At 38.7% G+C, this 22,874-nt stretch overlaps 1 protein-coding gene and 1 long non-coding RNA gene across 2 annotated transcripts in view; one reads left to right on the top strand and one right to left on the bottom strand.

Moving 5' to 3' along the window:
• Window positions 1-3,048, top strand: part of ROBO2 (roundabout guidance receptor 2) — a 1,087,423-nt gene extending 1,084,375 nt beyond the window's left edge. Inside the window, 1 exon segment of the mRNA XM_040566381.1 lies at window positions 247-3,048. Within this exon segment, the coding sequence (XP_040422315.1) occupies window positions 247-248 (2 nt within the window). The 3' untranslated portion in view covers window positions 249-3,048.
• LOC121074383 lies at window positions 2,845-21,347 on the bottom strand. The gene is made up of 2 exons (XR_005822300.1): window positions 21,337-21,347; window positions 2,845-4,672 (listed from the first exon to the last, which is right to left on the bottom strand). It is a non-coding gene; the product is annotated as an uncharacterized LOC121074383 (long non-coding RNA).
• Between the last annotated feature and the right edge of the window lie 1,527 nt (window positions 21,348-22,874).

Below are 22,874 nucleotides of genomic sequence, written 5' to 3' on the forward strand. Positions count from 1 at the left end.
GAGAGCTGTTGGTGACCCACACACCCTGAAATGTGCTATCTCAGATATGGATATGGTGTTGGTAAGTGCTGAATTTAGCATCCGTCACTTTTCATCTTAGAAGCAATTAACTCCCTTCTCCCAACCTATTGAATATTCATCTTGTGCTGCGGTAATATTGCCATAGGCTTTGGTTTGTGTTTTTGTTGTTGTTGTTGTTTTTTTCTCCTTATTATAACTTCTTTCTCTCTCTGTTTCTCTCTATAGAGTAGTTGAGAAGACACATTGCAAGCTGCTCTGATGGACCATCAGGTCTGAACTCATGGAAGTGATGACACAAAACAGTGCAATGAACATTTTCTTTATTTATGTACTATTAAAAGAACTGTAAATGCAATGTAAAGACACACAGCCACACATATCCCACAGATACTTTACTTGTGTTCTTCTCTTTAATACACCATTCACCTTAAACTATTCCTTGTCAGGAGTATATAAAAAGGAAAAAAAAAATATCACCCTCCAGGATGAAAAGGATTTCCTTCTGTATATAATTTCTTTTGTTGCATTGCTATGCAAGTTCGCCTTCTTTTTAGCTATGTTCATATTCATGTCTGTTTTTATTGGTCTGTTGTACTATATGTGAATTAATAGGCTGTGGTGCCATATATTAACTTTTAATTGTGTAACTCTTATGTTTAAAGTTTGCACTGCAGTTTTATTTGGTGATAAGCACAAAACTGTACTCCTCATGACATGAAGAAAAAAAAGAGACTGAATGTGTGAAGAAGGTTTACGTACTGTAAGCTACTTTGGATAATGCTGGATGTAAAGGAGTATGTTAGGTGGTTTTCCATTGGGGTGTAGAAATGAGAAAGTGACAGGCAAAACTGATGTCAGTGAAGACATCAGAGACCGATTTAAATCTTTTAAAAGCAGGCAACATAGTTGCTCTTCCTATTTAAGAAGGGGTCAAAAGTTGGAACTGTTTGTTTAAAGAGTGAATATGAAAATTAATAGTAGCATAAGATGGCCTAGACCCTTTCACTAGAATGATACCCTTAGTATCCGTTTTTAGCCATCCAATGCCACTAAGTAAAGGAGAAGAAAAACAAACCTAGCTACAAACAAAAGAAATTAAGGTGTTTCACTAAAGCTGTTTTATATTGCAGTTTGGAAAGAATTATCATTAATTTCTGCAACCTAAAATACAAGTCAGAAATTTCCCAGGAGTAACAAACTGTATAAACTCAAGGAATACCTAGTAAGTAGTTAAGGATGCAATTTATTATTAAGACTGCTTATTATTCAGGCTGCTTCCAAAAAAATTAAATGTCAGAGTATCTTATTTCATCTTTCCAATACATGTACAGTACAGTAAGGATAGAGCTGCACCACTGAAATTCATGACATTAATTGTTTTGATGCAGTCTAGACAGACTTCTGTGCTCTTTTACCTGAAGTCTGTGAGAGCTGAAGCTGAATTCACTAAATTTTAGTGTTTGGAAGGAAAATAACAGTCAAATTATTTTCAACTTGCATTGAGGATATTACTGAGATTCAATACATCCAAAAAGTTGGATATTAGCAAAGAAAACCTTTGACTTTTTTTTTTTTTTTTTGATGAGGAAATAACGCATGCTTATATACTTTCCAAATAAACCAAACTCTGTAAGTGGACATTAATGACAGCATCCTGTCTCTTCATTAATTTTCATGACTTTGTCCAAATCTTCTGTACCTCTCAAATCTCAATAAGAAAATTTCAAACTTTTCTTAGAATATTGTATGTGGGTAGCCCACTCATTTGATGCTTAATTTAAATATTGCATCCTACAGCTTATTTCTGTTAGTTATCTGACCATGACACTAGTTTCCATTTGAATACCCTTTTCGTATAACCAGTCTATGTTGTTTTATATATTGCCTTGGAGCTCACCAGTATTAAGGACACTTTTAGTAATGGCAGAATTTTAGAAAAGTAAATTAAAATGCTAAATATGTGTTGCTTTTCATTTCATTAACTTGTTCCATGATAAGATAAAACACTACAGCCATCAGCTATAACTCAGCACTATCAAATATAAAAAAATATGCTAGTTGACCTCCTTAAGGTCAAGATTGTTATTTAGCAAGTTACAAACCAAAAAAAAAAAAAAAAGTTGAGAAAAAAGAATGTATTTATCTCCATATGTGGCCAATAAGTATATGTAATTTTCCTGCTTGTTAAGTCAAGATAAAGAAGGCATCGTCTATAAATATGAATGATTTTTTTACTTTTTATTATCATATGAAGAGAAGATTATTCAGGGTACAATCCAAATTGAATTCTCTCGAAAATGTTTAACTAAGTAACCAGTAAAATATTTTTCTGTTAATTTGAAAGCTTGTGCTGAGCTTTGGTGGAACACCTTACTATATTCTATTTAAAATTCAGTATCATTAGAAGTTGATAAAGTCATCCCAATTACTTTCAAATATGTGTTTTATCTCTTCCACTGGAAAGTAAATGTGTGTCAGTATTAAAGCTGTGCAGTACCATGATACTCACTAACTTGTCCATCTGCTTCTGTACATTTTGTTCGTTAATAATTTGCTTACAATATTACATGAGGTGTTGTTGTGTATCGCAAAGTGTCTCCATTATCTTACAGGTGATGTCTCTTCTTTTTTTCTCTCTCTCTTTTCTATACAGTGTACTTCCAATGAACCACAGTACATATTTTTTAAAATGCCATTTAATTTACTATTTTAAAAGAAGTATTCTTTTTTTTAAAAAAATGGGAAACATTTATTGTGAATAATGTGTTTAAAGAAAAGGGATGTTGTGGCAGCACTTAGAATTGTTTTTTTTTTTATATTTTTTTTTTTTTTTTTAAATACAAAACTGTTTATTGGCTACAGTTGGTTCACGAAAAAGTATGACCTCTTAATGTGTTTCATTGGTATTGTTAGTGCAGCAAAGTTTAATTGGCATAAAAAGTTGGTTAATAGTACTGTTGAAGTGTGTATTGTATATTTACTGGGGAAAAAAAAAACATATTCACATTTCAAATCTATGTTAAAAGACCTTGAGTAAGGACTCAATATGTGAAAATCCAAACTGGGAACAATCAGGCAATAATAACATAGACTGAGCTATAATCATCACTGTCCACTTACAGGTAACAAGGATCATTTTATACCCTGTTTTTTGAACTAAGCTAATAGTTGTCTTATAAATAGCCTGATGGCATCACCTGCCATAGGGATTTCTGATGAAGGTCCTCTCTACATTGGGAATAGTTGTACCAATGGAATTGCACTGATGCAGCTATTCTAGCGATACATCCTCCATTTGCAGACATGCAATGTCAATGTACAGTAAGGACTGCAAGCACGGCTTACTTTGTTTAAAGCCATAATGTAGTACACATGTAAAAATCTGTGTTCAGCAGGTCTGAACCCCTTGACTTGGGGTTTTGTACTGGTGGAGCTACTGCCAACCCAGTACAGGGTGTCCACAGAATGTGGATAGGTGCTAGGTCAGTTTTTCTCAATCTTTGCATTGAATATATGCTCAATTTTTAATGTGGGAGGGCTGAAGAGTCAAATAATAAATTGTTACATGTACTTCAGTGGTGTATTGCTACCGTTTCAGTGATGCAAACAGACTTTTTTTTGTTATTTAATATTTCTCAAGTCCTTATCCAAGTCAGTTAACCTTTTGAGTAACTTTTGGCTGTCACCTGAAATTCCTTGGGAAAAAATAAATAAATAAAAAGAAAGAACAAAAAAGAAAAAAAAAAAGGAGCATGGAATGTTTTAAGTATATTAATTTAACTATAAGCCAATGTAAAAGGAAGACATGACTGTTAAAAATAATAATATGCTGGCTTATGCATTGGCAGTCAGGAGAAAAGATGTATACTAAGGCTGTTAAAGAGTCCTCACAACTGACAAAGGAAAGGTACTCAGGTTGGGGGAGATTCTGTCAGGAACTGTTTTTGTTTGGTTGGTTGGTTTTGCTTGTTTTTTTGTTTGTTTGTTTGTTTGTTTTTTTTTGTTTTGTTCTTCTTTTTAAATAGAGGCAACTCCTTTGGATTTTCTACAATCTATGATTTTTTTCTTTTTTCTTTTTTTTTTTTTTATGATTATCAGCCTTTGGGAATTCTAGCAGAAGGAGAAAGTTGGCCTTCTTTTATGAAGACTGAGGGGAACTTGTTTGCTGAGGGGAGGATTTTTTAATTTCATTTTTATTTTTTTAACGTTATGTTTTTTCCATCTATCTGGAACACATTAGCTAAAAATAAATTATTTTCGAAAACCATGTGGGCAATGGACAATTCATTTAGGAGATACATTCAAGCAGCAGGAAATATAGCAAAGAGGAAGAGTTATGCTGACTTAGAATCAGCCAGGTCCACCTTAGTTTCCCATGTAACTCTGAACTGCTGATAATATGTAAGAGCTTCATTGCTTTAAGTGTCCATGCCACAATAAATTACCAAAATTTAGTGTCTTTGGGACACTAAATCTGGTCCTTTGTTTTAAATGCGTGGTCAACCCAGGTCAGTGGAACTGAAATATACTCAGGGTGTGTGAGACCCCGTCCCTGGCTGCTCCCACCCCAGCAGTCTGCTGCTGCCAAGCAGATGTGGCAGCAGGCCAGCAGGCACCAGTGGACCCCTTCCCTAGGCACCTTGTAAGGTAGCTCGTACCTTAGCAAGGATGAAGACTGTAAAGACAGGGAAGGTCTCCAGCAAGTTAGTCGCTGCAGGCTTTCACCTTGGGACTGATGGTCAGGCAAGTCTCATGTTTTGGGACCACCCTCTCCGGTCCTTGTGTTGGTGCTGTCTTGCTGAGGCCTGTACACTCGGTGCTGCCTCTCTCCATGGATCCAGGGCACCTGGCACGGGGGCTGCAAGAAAAGAGGTGGGAGGTGCTGGGGATCATGCAGGGCTCTGCATGTCTTGAGTGGCTGGATGTGTGCCCTGCTAGCTGGAGAAGGCCAGGGATCACAGTAGAGCAGTGGTACCCAACCATCTGCTCTGCCCTTTCTACCATGTTTCCCTTATTCTGCTTCTGATTCTAGAGCTGGTACCAACTGCTCTGCCTTCTACCATCCCTTATTCTGCTTCCTTGCCCTGCCAACTGCTCCCACACCCAAAATAATAGGTATGGCTTAGAGACATCTGGTGGGACCCAGAGGAGACTCTTGGCCATTCCTACATGCTGTGAATGTGGGCAGTTACTGGACGTCTGGGGAGAGCCAGCTCTGAGCTCTGGTGCTGTTGTAAGGACTAGCTTGCTCTCTAACCTGCCTTTATTTAACTGCTTAGCTGCATCCAGGAGGGCCCCAGCAGAAAATAGATTCCTTGACCATGCCTCAGCACTGCAGTCTCTTTTTTGACTTGAGACTCCTCATTCAGTCTGTCACAGACCATCCTGAATTTGATGTGTGCTTCTCACCACATGGCCTGAGGACTGAAAATTGCATACGATGACAGTTAGGCCAGTGATGTTGTTGTTCTTCTCTATGCAGCAGAATGAAAATAAAAAAAAATAAAAAAGTCACTTTAACACAAACTTTTAAAACAATCCTCAAAAATCCAAAACCAAAGCATTTGAGATGTACATGTATGCTTTTGTTTTGGTTTTGGTATTGGTTTTGTTTTCCTTTTCCTAGCTATCATTGAAATTGCCTTTTTTTTTTTTTTATGAGCTTCTGAACTCTTCCCTCCTATTCTCTAGTACTTCTCTTTCAGCTGTAAATAGGTTATGACATAGCAAATAATTACATTTGTGTACTTTCTGTGTTATAACTTTCAACAGCAAGGTCCACAGTTGCATTCACTTCAATTGATCAAAGCCAGATGGGGATTAAATGTTTGTGTTTTTTTATTTTTTTTTTCTAAAAAGGCCTGGAACTATTTGAGCCGGTATTTGTTCTCCATTTATGCTGATCAGTGCATCTTTTGCCTTCAAGGATGCCATTAGTAATTCTTGTTTGTGTTCAAAAGCAGGAGTCCATTGTGCAGCACTTGGAGAGCCACTCGGATGCAGGTAAAGAATATAACAGCTTGAGCAAGTGCTAATTAGAACCAATTAAACTTAATTGACCTCCTTTGGCAGTAAAATGCATAATAGAACTTGCTCTGTCCTTGCAAAATGGAGATCTCGCCTCTAAGCACGAGAGTGAAGCGCAGTTTCATGTATCAGCCTGTAGTAATTATGTGGGTATAACAACCAGGAAGCGGCTTGCTCCAATTTGTTCTAATAACTGAGCTCTACTGTATCAGGGCAGTGCAATAAAAGTGAGATTTCTGGTTCAGTCTATTTAAAAACCTAATTTTTACAGAGCAAATGAGCATCCCAAGATACTAATACTGATCTCTAGGAATGAATTGGCAGAAAAATACATAGTCTTTTTTATAGGTAAGTAATGGTGAGAGCATAAAAAAAGCAATTATATGACTGCAAGTTGGAAATGGCTCTGATGCTGAGGGGCTGTGTCTCTCCTGAGCAGTAGGTGTATGCCACAGGGTGCCTTGTCCCCCGAATGAGCTGCCTGTAGTTCAGCCCAGCTCCTGCTGCACCATGCAAGGAAGTGTCCTTCTGTGGCCTTTTGCTCAGAAAGGGGCAGTGGCACCCATGTGAGGTTTGTGGTGCTATGGGACTGAGACACGGGGAGGGTGTGTGCACCACTACTGTGGCTTCCAGTGTGGACGTAGCCAGAGGTATCAAAATAAAAATGGGGAGAGAATGAAGGGTGGGGAACATAAAATTGTATGAACTCAAAGGCATCAATGGTGAGTGCTCAACTATACAACCTTGTGAAAACCCTTTCTTAGTAAAAGACAATTAATCCATTTTCAATGACCATGCTTTGCTGACTTTTTTCCTTATCAGGACCCGAATGCGACTGATTTTGCTGCTAACTTGGCCTTACTATTAACAGCAATAAAGGTGTTAGTCAGGTGGGGACTTTGATGTGACCAGTAGCATCACTCTCGCTTCAGGGAATGTTCTTGTGCTGGCTTGTTAATGAATTTCTTTCTTAATGAGTATCATTAAAAACCCTTTGATTAGCTATTTGCGTGAATGCCCTTCCTTTTTCCTCTAAGCACTAGCTACTTGCACTAGCAGTAGAAAGATTTTGCCCTAGGCTGAAAGCATGCAGCTGTATTATTTCTTTCCTCATGAAAACAACTCTGACGCAAACCATAATAGGAAAAAAAAAGGGGGGGTGGGGGAGGGCAGAGGGACACAGACACGTGACAGAAATAAATAAAAGAGCTCACAGATGAGTTGAAGTTGTTTTCTACACATGTACAACCTGAGTAGGCGCTAGCATTCAGATGAAACTGTCATTAGGAGAAATGAAGAGCAATAGGTAGTGATGGTGAAGCATGTAACAATAATTTGCATACACCTTGAGTGCCAACAGGCAAAGAAACAAATAAAGCTATAACCTGGGGAAAGGAATGCCAGAGAGTAAATGGACCGCAACAAGCAAACAAAAAATGCCATGTCATAAAATGTACCAAAAAGCCTGGAAAACAAAATTAAAAACAAAACAAGGCATTTCACTTCCCAGACCTCTTAATGAGATATTGATGGCCTAGAAATTGCCTACTCCTATGCAAGACAAAAGGAAGACTGAGAAGCACAAAAACAATTAGGAAACAGATTTGGAAATCTAAGGTTTAATAGAAAGAGATGTGGCATAGCAGAGTACAATTAATCACCAATTGCCTGAAACACTTTTTTCTCCTGAGCTACTGCAGGCCTTTCTTTGTCCCTTCCCATCTTAAAATGACAGCCACTTGATCCAGTTTGTATTTAAAATAAATCTCTCTCTCTCCCTCTCTTCCCCAGTCCCCAAATCCCCAGAATTACAGATGCTGATAAACAAACACTTTGCATTTACACTGGTGACACAAGCTTAAAACTAGCTGCAGCCTACCCACCCCCTTCTTCCTTCTTTTCTTTTTCACCATCAGGCATGAGCTTCATCTACATATTTTCTACCTTGTAGTTAGGCATATAATGAGGCTTTTCTATTTCTGTCTTTCTTTGCACAGAAAGCTGTCTTAGAAGCATCACACTTACAGATTTCTACAAGTTCACTTTTATGTTTGATCTATGTGGAATATGAGGTTTAAAATTGGTAATTGGCTTTGGTTGCCTCTAGAGCATTTCTAAGTAAGTGAGAACCACTGATGAGTCTAGATTTTAGTGTTTCAACCCTGTACACTGAGACTGAGAAATTCAGGGCACATGATCACGGCTGTGGGACTAAGGCCGTGCGTAGCAATCCTTGTGCGCTGTGCCATACGTGGTTCTTTGAGTCAATGTGCATGTATTGGTAGCAGCAAAGGAACGTGCCTCTGCACTTCTAAACTAATAAGTAACTCTAAATAGCAACAGCCTGCAAGTAAATTTGGGGTTTGGTGAATTTTATGGCAAAACTTTAGCTTTTTCTTTAATCAAAACAATTTATTAGATTTTCCAGGATAAACTCCTTAGTGTAGTAACAGATTCTTACACATCAAAAGACTGGCTTTCTGTTCTTTGCACCTTACAGCCCCGGGACATTCAAACATATTCTGATTTTGTGTAAATTAATATTTGGGTATATAAAACCTGTTTCCAAACAAAGGGCTTTCAGTTTCCTTCTGTCATTGTCCTTATGGGCTTTGGATCCTTTGGAAGTTACTCAAATCCCAAAAGCGCTTTCAGAAGCACTCATGCTGGCTGAGACTATTGAAAGAACCCCCTTTCCTCCATATTTCCATATTCTTTTGGGTCTTGCACAGGGCTATGAAAGACAGCAAACAGCAGTTTCTGCTTTTGGTTGCTGATATGGTACACTTATAATTTCATTGAGGGATTTAGGAACCACGATTTTCATAGATGCTGTTGTCAATTGGTTAGTTAGAAACTAGTGGTAAAAGCACCAGATCTCTGAGTTCCGGTAAGTACCAACCTTTGCACTTTAGCTGAGGGTCAAATCTTTGAGTACTTGTTTAACTACTTTAAATTTCATCGTATAATTCAAACATTTTATAGCATCTCTGGCACAGTCATCTGGGTGATGAAACTTCACTTTGACAATGAGTTGCTGTAATCAGAAACTCCTACTTGGACCAATACCTGGACTTTGCGGGACAAGTAAATCATCGTGCCTTTCTAGCAGTAGCGGTACTGTTACGAAAGTGTCAGTGAAACCAGGCAAACTCAGTGTCCTTTGGGGAGTGCTGAGGTTTCTTCTGCTTTGTTTTCTGTATGGTGTAAGCTGGGGATGTTTGGTGTGGGTCTTTTTGTACCTGCTGACATCCCTGCTGCCTCTTGCCTTCCCAGGCGTGCTCAGAGACGGAGCGGCTGTGGGAGTGGAGGGCAAGAAGAAAGAAAATGGAGGGGAAGAATAAGAAAACCTACACTATTTCAACAGCAGTTTTCAGGACAAAAAATAGTGCTTCTGTTTTTCCAGACAGTTCTGTAGTACACTGTGGACCAGAGGATATATAGAAATATTCCTTTTGCCCACTGTTCATTTTTTCTTTGGATTTGGATAAGTGTAAGTAGGTGTCTCAGAAAAAAAAAAAAAAAAAAAGATTTCATAAAAAAATAACAATGTTAACTGCCAGAATAATGTGAGGTTGTTCTCAGAGCAGGCCTCTGACCATCAATATTAGGATGTGTCAATAAATTGATTATCGTTCGTATGCTGTTCCTAGTGCTAACAATGATAATGACAGAATGTTCTTAATTGGTCCCAGGGAACAAAAACAAGACAAAATCTCCCCCTGCTCCCCCCGCCTTTTTTTTTTTTTTTTTTTTTTTTTTTATGGTGAGCAGTTGCTTTTCTTTCTGAAACACTCAATATTATCATGGTAGTCTTAAGGGTGTTATGAAGCATCTTGTGTTCTTCACTGTCTTAAATCCATTTATTAAATTGAATGTTTTTGAGCATGAGGCTGACATTTGGTGATTCTCACGCTGTTTCTAATAGCTGCAGGGTGCTCATTTTTGGAAGCAGTTTTATGATGCTACAAAGTGTCGTCTTTGCTTTTGCTGGCACATAATACCATATAGCTGAAGCAGAGCTGTCAGGACAGCATGTCTCTATTTAGCAGACCATTGTTTGTCATCAAACTGATATTCTTGGAGTTTTTTCAACTATAGCATTGTTGCCAATGGTAAAATTTCATAGCTTCATAAATGACTGTGCACAGGAAGATTAATCCAGCTGGCAAACTATCTACTTTTAAGATTTTTGTAAAAGTCATCAACAGGGGAGCCAATAATTTTCACTCTCTGATGAAGTCTTCATTATGGAGCATCTGAAACCTTGTTATAATGTGAATGACTTTGACATTTTATCTGCAGCTATGTGCTTGCACTTCTAATAACACTCATACAATGGGAACTGAGCACCACAAAGAGCCACTGAAAGCAGAGTAACTTAATTTTCCTCTGCGTTCATACAGTGTATGGGTTTAGCAAGGGTCTCTCATGTTATTTACAGTGTCTTTGTTTGTCAGATTCTTCCTATTTTAATTCCCTGGTATATAAAACCTGGTGAATGTCAACACTTGTAACAATCAGCTTTCAATAAACACAATCTACAGGGATGTGACTCATGTAAGACACAAAAGAGTCGGTCACTCACATAATAAGCAACTGCAAAGGGAGGACAAGTTAGCTCAAAATACTTTCTGTGTTTGTCAGATTTAATTTAAGGTTTTGACTGTGCAGATTCAAAACAATTGTCACAGGTGGTCAGAACATACTAGGAAGAAATACAATAAATAATAAGGCTATTGTGCTATAATGGTATTGTAACACCTGAAACAGACATGGTAGCTCTTGTTTCATCATTCTTTGGCATTGATTTTATTATTCTGGATTGAAATTATTACAACTTTGACCTGCTAGTGGATCCGGTGATATTGAGGAAGCACTAATAACATATTTGTTTGTCTCTGTTCCTCTTCTTTCTTCCCCCTTGTCCCCCCACCCCCGCCCCATGCAATAGGCTCAGGTTCATCATACTTGAGGTGCAGCCCATTATCTGCATAACCCTGCTGATAAAGCACTCCTGGATGGCTGTGTTGTACTGGGAATGGGGATGGGGTAGGGAGAAGTGTTCTTTCAGAAAATGATGCTAAATATATTTCCTTTTTCTTTTTATAAAACTTTTGTCAATCTTCACAGCTTTGCTGAAAGAAATTTCTTATTCAGAAAAACAAATTAGTGTCCTTAAGAGAATCATTTTGATAGAGGCATTAATTCACTACCAGACAGGATGTGATCCTTATCCTTTCATACACATTAAGCACCATCTTAGTCCCAAACAAGAAATGATGCTAGCGTATGTCTATCCCACGGTGCTCATACAAGCCACTTGGACCTTCCTTATTCATGCCATTCGTTACACAGCTACTCTTAAATTTCTCAAATCCTTCAGTCTGCCCTCTAATATTTGTAATGCATCCTTATTTCAGTATAGCTTCATGCAAGGATGAGGGAAATGTCCTCAAATTGTGCCAGGGGAGGATTAGATTGGCTATCAGGAAGAATTTCTTCACAGAAGGGGTGGTTAGGCATTGGAACAGGCTGCCCAGGGAGGCAGTGGAGCTGCTGTCCCTGGAGGTATTTAAGTGTGGATGTAGCACTCAGGGACATGCTTTAGTGGTGGACTTGGTAGTATTAGGTTGATGGTTGGACTTGGTGATCTTAAGGGTCTTTTTCAAATTACATGATTCTGTGATTCACCACTTGTAATTTTCTAACCCTCCATTTTTCCTCTTTTTTTTTTTTTTTTTTTTTTTGGGGGGGGGGGAGGGGTCAGGAGGCATAATTTTATTTTATTTTATTTTATTTTTGATCCCCTTCTATGGATTGAACATGGCTTCTTTGCTGCTTGGTAAGGAAAATCAGAGCGTAACTGTTCACCCTGTGGGACCAGAATAATTTAGAGGTTGCCTGTATTTATGTACATGTTAAGACAGCTGTTGCTGGCAGGCATATCCTGCGTGTGTGTTCAGATGATCCTGCCTTGTGTGACATGAAAAAAACCGACCAAATAAATCTCAAACTTTGAGAAGATTCTCACATCTCCTAGACAAGTCTAGCTCCCTCTGTGACGTGTTATATTTACTGAAGTATGGTGCAGCTTTGGACAGTTTAATATTTTCTCTTCCAAATTTTCCCTTCAACTGCAGAAGTTATTGATGTGGATTATATCTGAAAATTCAATAAACAACTTCAGTACCTCTAAGCTTGCATCCACCTTACCAGCTAGCGATTTGGAATGTTCAAAACAACTAGTTAGGAAGCTCATTCAGCTGTAGTCATAAATCATCATACAACCTGGCATTGATAAATTGGTCTTGGCCTAGAGCCTCCAGAAGCTCTGCGAGAAAGCTGGCTAGGGTAGGGCTGCAACATTAACAGCAGGCATCCTGGGATACGCTTTCAAACTTCAGGATGGAGGTGGATATGTACACAATATGCTTTGTGGGCAAATTTCCAGGAAATTCTACTGAAATTTTAAATTTGTCTTCAATTACTTCTCCCAGAATTTTCTTTCAGTTCAGTTGTTATCTTTGTTGTCCAAATGAGCTTGAGCAAGGTGGACCTAGGATGATAATCGGGCTCATATGTCGCAGTGTTATGAGAAAAACAGCAGGCCAGTTGGAGTTTAGTGCACAAAACATTGCTGTTAAAGGCTAGCTAGTTCATCAAACTTCGTTGAAAATGATGCGTCTTTGCAGTGACAATTTAGACTAGTAGTTGGAGAACGTTTCTAATCGGACTCCAAGGCTGAGTAGCTGTCACATACGGTAAATCTCTACAGAGACTCTGAAAATAGTCTGAGAAGCTTCTAATTTCAAGACTGATGTCTCCTGAATACGTTTCCTTTTTGCTCCATGATTCTTTCTCTATCTCTCGCTCCCCTTCCCAGTCGTATTCACTCCTTTCTGCAAATTCCTTATCTCATAAACAGTCATCAAAGCACTTTTCTGTGCACATGGCTATATGTGTACAATAGAGCTTAAACCAAACTGTATAAGCAGACATTTCGATATCTTAACCTGCCAGCAAGTGATTGGCATAACTGGAGGAGTGGGGGTACAATGGGCCAAATAAGTTATTTCATGAAAAGATGGCATCAATTTTGTACACAAGAACATTTCTTATTAAAATGTCAATGAAATGCTGCTATCTCAACATTTTAATGTTTTTATTAGCTGCTAACCTTCATCTTTTCACTGTAGCTTTTCCTCAGATTATTTATTCCATCTTCCTGTCTTCCATCTCAGTTTTTCCTTCTTTTTCTAATTTATGTCTTTCTGCTTTTCCCATTCTGCCTCCTCCCTAATACTCTTTTTCTCTGCTTTGTGTAGGATTTCCAACTCTCATGCTACCCTCCAACACCAGTCTATCCACTGTCTAATTTCCAAGATCATTCTTTCATCCAACTGCATTGCTAATGTGAAATTCATTGCTTTAAATGTCATTCTAATACATGAATAGCTAAATCTCTGAGCATACATATGGCAATCTAGATGTCTCCAGAAAAATGAATAGAATCAAATTCACTTGACTGTTAAAGTGTTTTATCATGTACCTGATTTCTGCTTGTTACAAAATGTGACAGGATTTTCTACACCTGTATGTAGGTGTACAGCCATCAGAGAGAAATTAATGTTTTTCTACAAATACACTAGGTATTTAAGAAGGTCTTGCAGGAAAACATCAATCCTTTTGCAGGACAGGGGACAGAGGAAGCTGGCAATGCTTTTTTTTTTTTTTTTTTTTTTCTTTTTTTTTGTAATCTCCATGGTGCTGTTACAGATAGATTTAAAACTGCAAACTGCTTACAGGCCTATTGGCTGGGCACTGTAAAAAGTGAGTACAGTAAAATATTGTTCTTTTTCCTCATTAAAGCATTATGAGTCCAGTTTGACATAAAATCCATAAAACATATGGATTTGGGGAACTCTGAATCATTAATAATACAATGGCTTGTTTGTGGAATAAATATAAGGGAAAGATGAAGTGGAAATTAATTAATGAAGGAAGGAAATTTTACAAACATAATATCTCTTACCAGTATGGTTTAGTCTACTGGTTTAACTGTAAAGCAGAACAGATTCGGATCATATTTTAATCCAGGTGATTTTAAGTGCAGCTGAAAATGATTTTCTCACCTCCTGACATTTTTTTTTAATTTTATTTTTTTTGAGAATCAGCAGGCAGATTATCCTCATTTTGGGGTCACAGCCTGTGTTTGGCTGGTGACCACACAACATTCAGGTCCCTGAGAGGACTGTGACCATGAGCAGGGACATACAGGGAGCAGAGGTGGTATGGGTGAAACCTCCAGGGCTTTGCTGTGGTCATATACAAGCACTGCTCATTCTCCTATCTTGGGTGAGGGGAAGCAAGTCCAAGCTTCGCTGTGTCACACATGACACAGTGACAACAAATCCCAGAGAGATGCCTTTGGTTTTGTTTTGTTTTAATCCTAGACTCCGCTGAGAGGTTGGAGAGTTGCTGGGAAAGAAGCAGCTGCTACAGGTCCCAGGCAACTTCTCAGCATCTCTTGCCTCTGTCTATAAGGCTGAATATGCTAGAAATAGTTTGAAGCAGCTCACATGCTACTTGCAGAGGCTGCTGAAGAAAATCTGTAGTGAGTATGTGAAGAAGGTACTGGCTGGTGGGGTCTGGGTGGCAGCCAGATTTGGACACAAGGAAACTCTATGGGTCCTCTTTGTCCCACATGACCAGATCTTCCATTTTCCCACACTACTTCCCCATCCTGATTCTGTGTTTTTGTGCATCTTTCTGTAATTTCTGGAAATGTGATTTTTTTTTTTTAACTGTTTTTCATTACTTGGATGTTGAAAGGTAAGCCTCCTCCCCTGTACAGAGATTAACAAAATGAAATTGCACTGACAATCTCTGGAGTGCTGTTTTCCTCTAGCACTGCTAACTGGGAATGTAGATATTTCACAAGGACATCTCCATTTCTTTGAAGTATTGAAGTAATCTGCCAAAACATTATATATAAATATATAGAAACATTATATATAAATATGTAGAAGGATATTTTTGTCTGTTTTGTTTAGAGAGCTGCACTAGCTGAAGCTGACAAGTAGATGGGTTTGTTGCTGATACTAGTTTTTACACCAATTCTTTCATTCCAACACTTCTGAAAAGCCCAAACAACTCTTCATATGTATGTATTGCAAATTGCTTGACAACTGTTTAGTAATGGCACTATACATAATGGTCTATAGTGTAGACTGCAGACTGACAGCCTTGTATGCAACGCTAGCAAAGTTACAGAAGTAGCCATCTGATATTTACGGAATCCCTTACCAACAATAGAACATTAATCATCAAAATGACATCTGGCATCCATGCTTGTTTGGTTTTTGGGCAGCTCATGACCAAGCACAGACAATTACACCAAATTGCACTGTTTGGTGTTGAAAATAAGGATTATGCTGAGTCTCTCAAACTGATATTTGTCAAGGCTATAAGGTGAATTTATACCAAATCATGAAGATAAGTGAAAAATGTGACATTTCTCTAGGTTAGTGAAAAAGCTGTTTGAAAAAAAAAAAAGACATTCTAATTCATATCAAGTCTGAGAAATATGGATACAGCGTTTACCAAGGTTCACAGGCAGATGGATAAAGTAAGCAATAAACATTGTTCCTCTGTTGCTGTGTTGTCAACACTAATGAAAGTGTGTTGAAAAGAGTCCTCAAAATCTGAGTAAGATTTATATTTTGTCAATGGCATGCTCGTAGAAGCAGGTTTCATGAACCAATAAAGCAATTCCATGGATGTGTAAATTATAGACTTACCTATTAAATGAAAAATAAATGCCAGAGCTTTTGGGGACATTGTGTTTGGTGTAATTGTCTGATAAATTGTTTTAAAATGTAAAAGAATTAAAAATGATCATTACTTAGGCTAGGATTAGTAATAAATAAGCAAAAGCTTTTTCGCTAAAGCCCTGGGTGAACAATGGCACTTGAAAATGAAACACTGGCAAAATGCCCGTCTCCTCTGGGAAAAGCCCCAAGAGCCAGCAGTTTCTCTTGTAAGCAAACAACCTACAGAATGCAAGTGCCTTCCCAATGCATTAAGAACATCTCAACAGGGTACTTTCTGTGTGTTTTTGTGATTACTTGTTTAATCGTAAGTAATGGTTAAATTCACAGAGGCAAACATAGAGATTGTACATTTTTTTCTGTCTTCTTGTTGAGGGTTATATATTTACATCTAAACTCGTTTTTGCCTCATCTGTGTGTATGTGTTTTTGGTTTTTAATTTCCTCTTCAAATGTATCTCATGAAAAAGACTGAAATGTGACCACAGACTTTATAAACTGATTTTTCTCACACATGGTTTTAATTTTTTTAATATACGTCTTATGGAAGCAGACACATTCCAGCACACAAACACATAGCAGGATTTCCCTGCTGCAGTAGTTCTGGCACAAGATACTCGTACAGTTCTTCGTAACGAGCTACCTGTGTGAACAAGGAAGGGTATTCACATGAAAAAATACAATGCCAAATTCAGGATTTCACACATGAAATGTAAAAACATTGACCATCCTACATTGTTTTACAAAATATAACTTGGATTGTGACTTACACCCATAGTTATTCCAGGTCTGCTTCTTTCCTTTTTCTTTTTTTTTTTTTTTTTTTTCTGTTCTGGTGAGCTTTATAAAATTGAATATTTAATTCTTTTTGAGAATGGCTAAAAGGCCATTTTATCCCCCTTCTTAAAAGAAAACTCAAGTTGCAGATTGTTGGCACGGTAGCATATATAAACAGCAATGGGTTCCTAGAGTGCTCCTATATGACAGTAAAACCAGCACTGTTTCACCAATAATTGTATGCCACTGACTTTTAAAAACCACCTGATTAAAGGCATAGATTGTACCATTCTTCTGTTATTTATACCTGGTACTGTTTTAAAAATCGCACATTTGAGAGTGTGAACACCTGGGCCTAGTTCCCTGCAGAACCTGAAGACCAAAGGGAGGAGCCACCCATTGCCTGCTCCACACCACGGGGCCTGGAGGAGCCAACTGCACACAGGTTTGTTGGCAGCCCTGGGTGGCAGGCCATGCTCTGCCCTGGGGCTGGGGCTGGGGCCAGGGCCACTCGCAGCCAACCCAGCATCATGGAGCAGGAACAGCTGGGTCGCTGTGCTCAGGCCGGGAAAACATCTAGGGAGCAAGGACCCCCCGTGACCACTGCTGCAGTTTTTAAACTTCTTTGTCTTGTCCTTTTCCCCACCCCAAAAACGTATGTTTGCTTCCACATTCTACAGGATGCTCAGTTCCTGCTAGTACTGGAGAATCACCTACAAGAGTAACCTAGGAGGTCCTGCTTTAATTCATAGGATCCGTTTGGGGGAAAGTCTGCATTTAACTCTGTGAAGAAAAGGCTGTTGGCATGCACGTGCTTGTGGCTTGCATACAAAAGAGAGGATCTGCTACCTCAGTATACAAAGTGTTCTAAAGGCTTATATTAGGAATCTGGTCTGACCCCTTCTGCACTGATAAGCACATCCAGGACCAGTGATTCCCTGTCCTTGTGGTCAATTGATGCAAACTGCTCAGTGTCAGCCACTTGTGGAGCATGCTGACCACTTCTCACCAGGTGACATGATTTCTCACCTCTGCTTGCCTTTCTGTGGTATCTCCAGGGTACTAAAATTTACTTTTTTTTTTTTTTTCTACAGGCTTCTTCTTCAGTTTAATATGTCTGAAATACAGTGAGAACAGGGCTGTGTCATGAGCCTTTTCATAGCATGAAACTGCTGTATGTCATGGGAGCTGTGGGAATGTGTGAGGGAGCAGAAACGCTCGGGAGAGCGATGACGACGTGTCTCTACCCCAGAAGGAAAGAGCTGCCTCTTTCCAAGCAGGACCCAGGGGCAGACAGAGAGGTGAGCTCAGTAGGTGTACACTTTGTGCCTCTGCTTGTGTGCATGGTGGCACCAGCTGTGGATTTACTTTTTTGCCACCTTGCATATTTTTGCTTGTATTGTTTAAACCTTGAAATGGAACAAAGTAGAAATATATTTAATTTTTTTTTCCTACAGAAAAAAAAAAAAAAAACCTCCCTGAAGTCAAAACATGTCTTTTTTTCTAAGTTTCTGTTGGCAGCGTGGAAGCTGCATTAACATTCGGGCCATGAGCAGGTCTCAGAGGATTGTCCAGCAGCTCTGCATTAGCAGTCTGAATGCAACAGTGCCTTGGTCACAGTCGCCCCCGCTTCCTGAAATTACTCCTCTTTTAAGCTGTCAATTTACAGACTTGGAGCATGCTGTCTTTGTAGTGGATACAGATACTCCCCAAACAGATAATGTTTTCAGATAGGAGATCTCATCAAGTTTCTGGGTCCTATGCACCTGAGTAACATCGACAGGCCAACAAATAGCCACCAATTTTTGGATTAGCTCTAAACCTGGTTTATACCTAGAGATGATTTCTTTGCAACAGGGTGCTTAGGCTACCCCAAACCAAGCATGATTCTTTTTGCATTCCACTAAAATGGGTGGATCTGTATTTTTGGTGGCACATTTGTAGTTTCTAAAGAAAAATTTAGTGGGATGCTGCCATTATGCTCAAAGAAATTAATTTAGATTTTCTAAATGCCTCTGGTCCTATGGATTAAGGGAAAATTTTAACATATTGCTTATTTTTTCTGTACAATTCAAACAGCTGGTTTTTTGGTGATTTTTTTTTTTTTTTTAAATGGAACAGAGTAATTTCCTTGTTTATATTTGATATTTATATTTAATGCTTTTGGTGTTAAGCATGCATTCTGTGTGTGTTTTACAATGCCTGCCCCCAACACACAGACTCCACATATGTTTCCTCTCCTGCTTTGAATAGAAATCTAACGCTACAAGTGAAGAATGCTGAACTACTGTTTCACAAGCTGTCATTTAAGTGATAGATGGCAAATTGGAATTTTGCCATGCAAATTAGTTAATGCTTAGATGAAGACAGTGTTTAACTATTCAAGTAAGATCTCATTCTTGATCAGCTGTTTCAGCTTATATCTCCAGTGAAGCAGACAACTAGTTTTCAACCAGAGCAGACAACTAGAACTCCACAAAACCATCAACTGTGTTCACTTAGTACCATCTCAGTAGATCAAATGATGTTCAAACAGCACTGATCTGTAGCTATCAGCTGGAAACAGCCATGGATGCTGATCCTTCAGGCAAAAAAAAAAAAAAAAGCTGTGATAGTTGGTAGTATTTTGAAAAAAGAATTTACATTTCTGGAATCAATAGCAGAAATGTAAAAATCCAACAAACTCACAGTATGACCTTTCTTTTAACAAAAACATATGTAAAATTCACATACAAAGAGTAATATATTTAGAAACTTACTGAGAGCCAGGAATGGTTCCTATAGTGAAGTTCTCTAAGCTTACACTTCAAATGCATATAACCTTTCTTTTAGTAGCTTGCTACTGCTTTTGTTCACAGGAGACCTTTGAAATCTGGGAGGGAGAAAGCCTCTTGGCTATATAAAATGCTCTGTCTTTACCTGATAAAAGTGTATGCCATTATACATTTATAGCACTTCATTTCAACTTATTTTTCTTGAATTCCTTAGGGAAAATGTGGCAACCTTTCAAATAACTGAGAAGGAGCTGTCTACAGAGCTGGTCCCTCCCCCTTAGGAGATCTGCAGCAGCCTTGCTCACCCCTGAGAGGTACCAAAGTCACCGAAGAGTAGTGGGGAAGGAGAGCATCTGTCCCACTACAGAGCCTCCCCACAGTCCTTCACTGGAGTTTCTCTGAAGGAACTGCCAAGGTCTTTTGGAGGTGAGCAATAATTACAGCTACCTTTAACTGCATCTGGGGCCTTGCAGCTATTCACAGTGATTCATAGAATCATTAAGGTTGGAAAAGACCTCCAAGATCATGGACCAGAGTGACAGCTGCTTTGCCAGCTAAAGCAGTTTATCCTGTAGTAAAGGTGGTAGTAACTTGTGCTGTGAGTTCATAGTACAATCCCAACGACAACGTATGACATAGATTATAGCAAAATAGATTAGCTATTTCTTAAGAAATGAGGGCACGGATAAAAGGACTGCTCTTCCCTACAAAAAAATGAAATTCAGCCACCTATTCCTTCAACAGTGTGAGTGCTCTCACTCATTTGATAGTGAAGGTGACATTTTGGCATCAATGCCTCAGCTGCTGCCAGGGTGGACCAGCTACACATTTTGTGAAGGAGTTTGTGAAGAAGTACAGAGCTTTGAGTTTTCCACAAGTAACCAGTGTGGGACGCAGGACAGAAGAAAGGAACCCGGGGCTGTTGTCCATGAGAGGGCAGAGAGATGGGAGGAGGAAGACAGACTGGAGAAAACACTGAAAGAAAGACTTCCAGAGACTCTGGTTAGGTGATGGATGGTGGAAAAAGCCCTGGGTTTTGGAATCCACCAAGGAATAGGGAGAGATAAAGTAGGTGATGCACTGGAGATGGTTGAAGGGGGACATTGAATTAAAGAGGAGAGCTGTCAGTTTAATGCCACAGGTAGCAATTCTAGTAATGTCTTTTGAACATATCTTTTTCTGTAGTTTTGTAGGTATATGTATAGAACAGACCATTTTTCTCTTCAATAACTTATGTTCTAATCTTGTTTCATTCTTCACATGCTTTTTAGCAGTACTTACACTGCTAGGACATCTACTGGAAGTGATGTAGGTAATCAAATCAGTTTGGGCTAGCCTGGCGTATCTCCCAGTGTTCCGATTCATAGCTGAAGTGTGTTGTTATCTTTTACAAGATGTTCGTAAAGCAATTCTTTATAAAAGAAGAATGTGCAGCATGCCACCATTTGAAATCTCTTTATGTTTTTTTTTTTTTCCATTAAAACAACAAATCTTGGCAGCTACCATCTACTGTTTTCTGATTCATAGTTAGCCAATTATATCACTGAGAATGCACTTGATTAGCAAGGACGCAAGTTCAAGGCACTGTCATCTGCCTTTGTGTAGTTCGAATTGTGTCTCAGACACTTACTTTTGTCTTCTGTTCTGTATGTTTATTTCTTCAGTGGTTTTGTTACTCCCTGCTACACAGAGCAGTTCCTTTGCAAACATTCATTCAGCAGTGATCAGTGTACTCTGAGTGCCTTCTAAAAGCTCAGGTATTTAAAGAATCCAGTTGCCCCAATCTTTAAGTGTGATCTTCAGTCATGAGAACAGTCTTATAGTTTCAGTAGGAAGATCTGCAAGAGTAAAAATCGCTTCAGTGAATCAGAGCTCAGAAACCTAGATCCTGTTTTTGTGGTTTACAGATGGAAGAGTTTATGTAAGGTCTGTAGTCAGAAGAGCAAGCACAATAGCTATAATGGAGATGAAGACAATAGGATGGCCTTCATCATGGGCTAACCATGGAGGCATGAATGAATGCCCTTGCTGAATGTTCAAAAAACATGCTGAGGCTTGTAAGAGCAGCCGGGCTTCTGTTGCTCCAAAAGCATTAATTAACCACCCTATCTGGTGTGCTATGTCACCCTATATAGAGATGCATATACCACAGTTCAGTAAAAAGGAAGCTAATCATAATTCAGGTAATACCCCCCCACACACAACATACACAGAACACAACATGACACAACATCACACACGTCCAGAGTGGTCCATGGTCGACCCTGTTGCATCTCATCTCCAAATCATGATGTTAGTAATGGTGACTGACAGCATAACATTCAGGGAAATCAAGCTTCAGTTAAAAATTGTGATATAATCTTTGAAGATTCAGGGCAGCTCTAGATGAAAGACTTTCCCATTCTACTATGTTCTCTCTTGGTGAAATCATAACAATGATTACTTCTGGCACAGACATTTTTACACATAACAAAATGAGTACCATGAAGCATAAGATTGGACCTTCATTTTCCTATAATCTCAATAGAAGAAAGATTATAGATTCTGAAGAACAAAACACAAATATATGCAGTGAATGTAAAGGAAATACAGGAAAACAATGAAAGAGTTTCAATTTATATATATGATTTACTGAATGAAGGTGTTTAAGATTCTGCATTTGAGTACTACAGATAAAATCACAGCATGTCTTCAGGTTTGCTCTTCATGCAATCTATTTCATGACAGGATTATGTCTTTTCACAAAAGAATTTTAAATGTGTCTTTTCTTGCTCTGCTATATTGTGGTGTGACATTCATGTCACACGAGGAAAAGATTTCAATTTTGCAGTGAGAACTGTCTGTTTTTAACTTTGCTTGAGACAGTACAAGACTTTCTGGTGTAAGTCTCCTGCCTCAAAATAACACTTAAGTATTAGATACTCTTAATCAAATCAAACTTTTCAACAGAAGTTCCCTGGCCAACTTTTCCTTTATGCCTAGCTAAGTTACAGGAGAGTGGGCACCAGGCCCTGACTGGTGACTGCCACAGGGAAATATAACATTAATAAATGTCGGTTGTACATTTAATCCTCCATGAAACCTTTAATTAGTCCCTGTCTCTGTTAACAGCACCACAATAGGAATGCAGGAGCTGGAGGTAGTAGGAGAAGCAGAAACTAATATCTTTTCCAGAGCCAGAGAAGTGCAGTGCTATGGTGGACATGGATAGGGTGAGGGATACAGCTGGCTGGCAGTGGTACTGCTTACATGAGGTTTGTTTTCCACTCAGGAATGGTTTCCAGTTACCCCTAACTGGAGACCATTTTCTGATGCATTTTCTGTGTTTTTGTCATCTCCCTCCCCACTGCAACTGTAAGTACAATTTTCACTGATTTACACAAAATGGCCAGGGTGGGATTAAGCTATAGATTACTGTTTTCTTAAGTATCTCTTAAGTATCC

Source organism: Cygnus olor, chromosome 1, assembly GCF_009769625.2.
Source record: "Cygnus olor isolate bCygOlo1 chromosome 1, bCygOlo1.pri.v2, whole genome shotgun sequence".
Taxonomy (NCBI): domain Eukaryota; kingdom Metazoa; phylum Chordata; class Aves; order Anseriformes; family Anatidae; genus Cygnus; species Cygnus olor.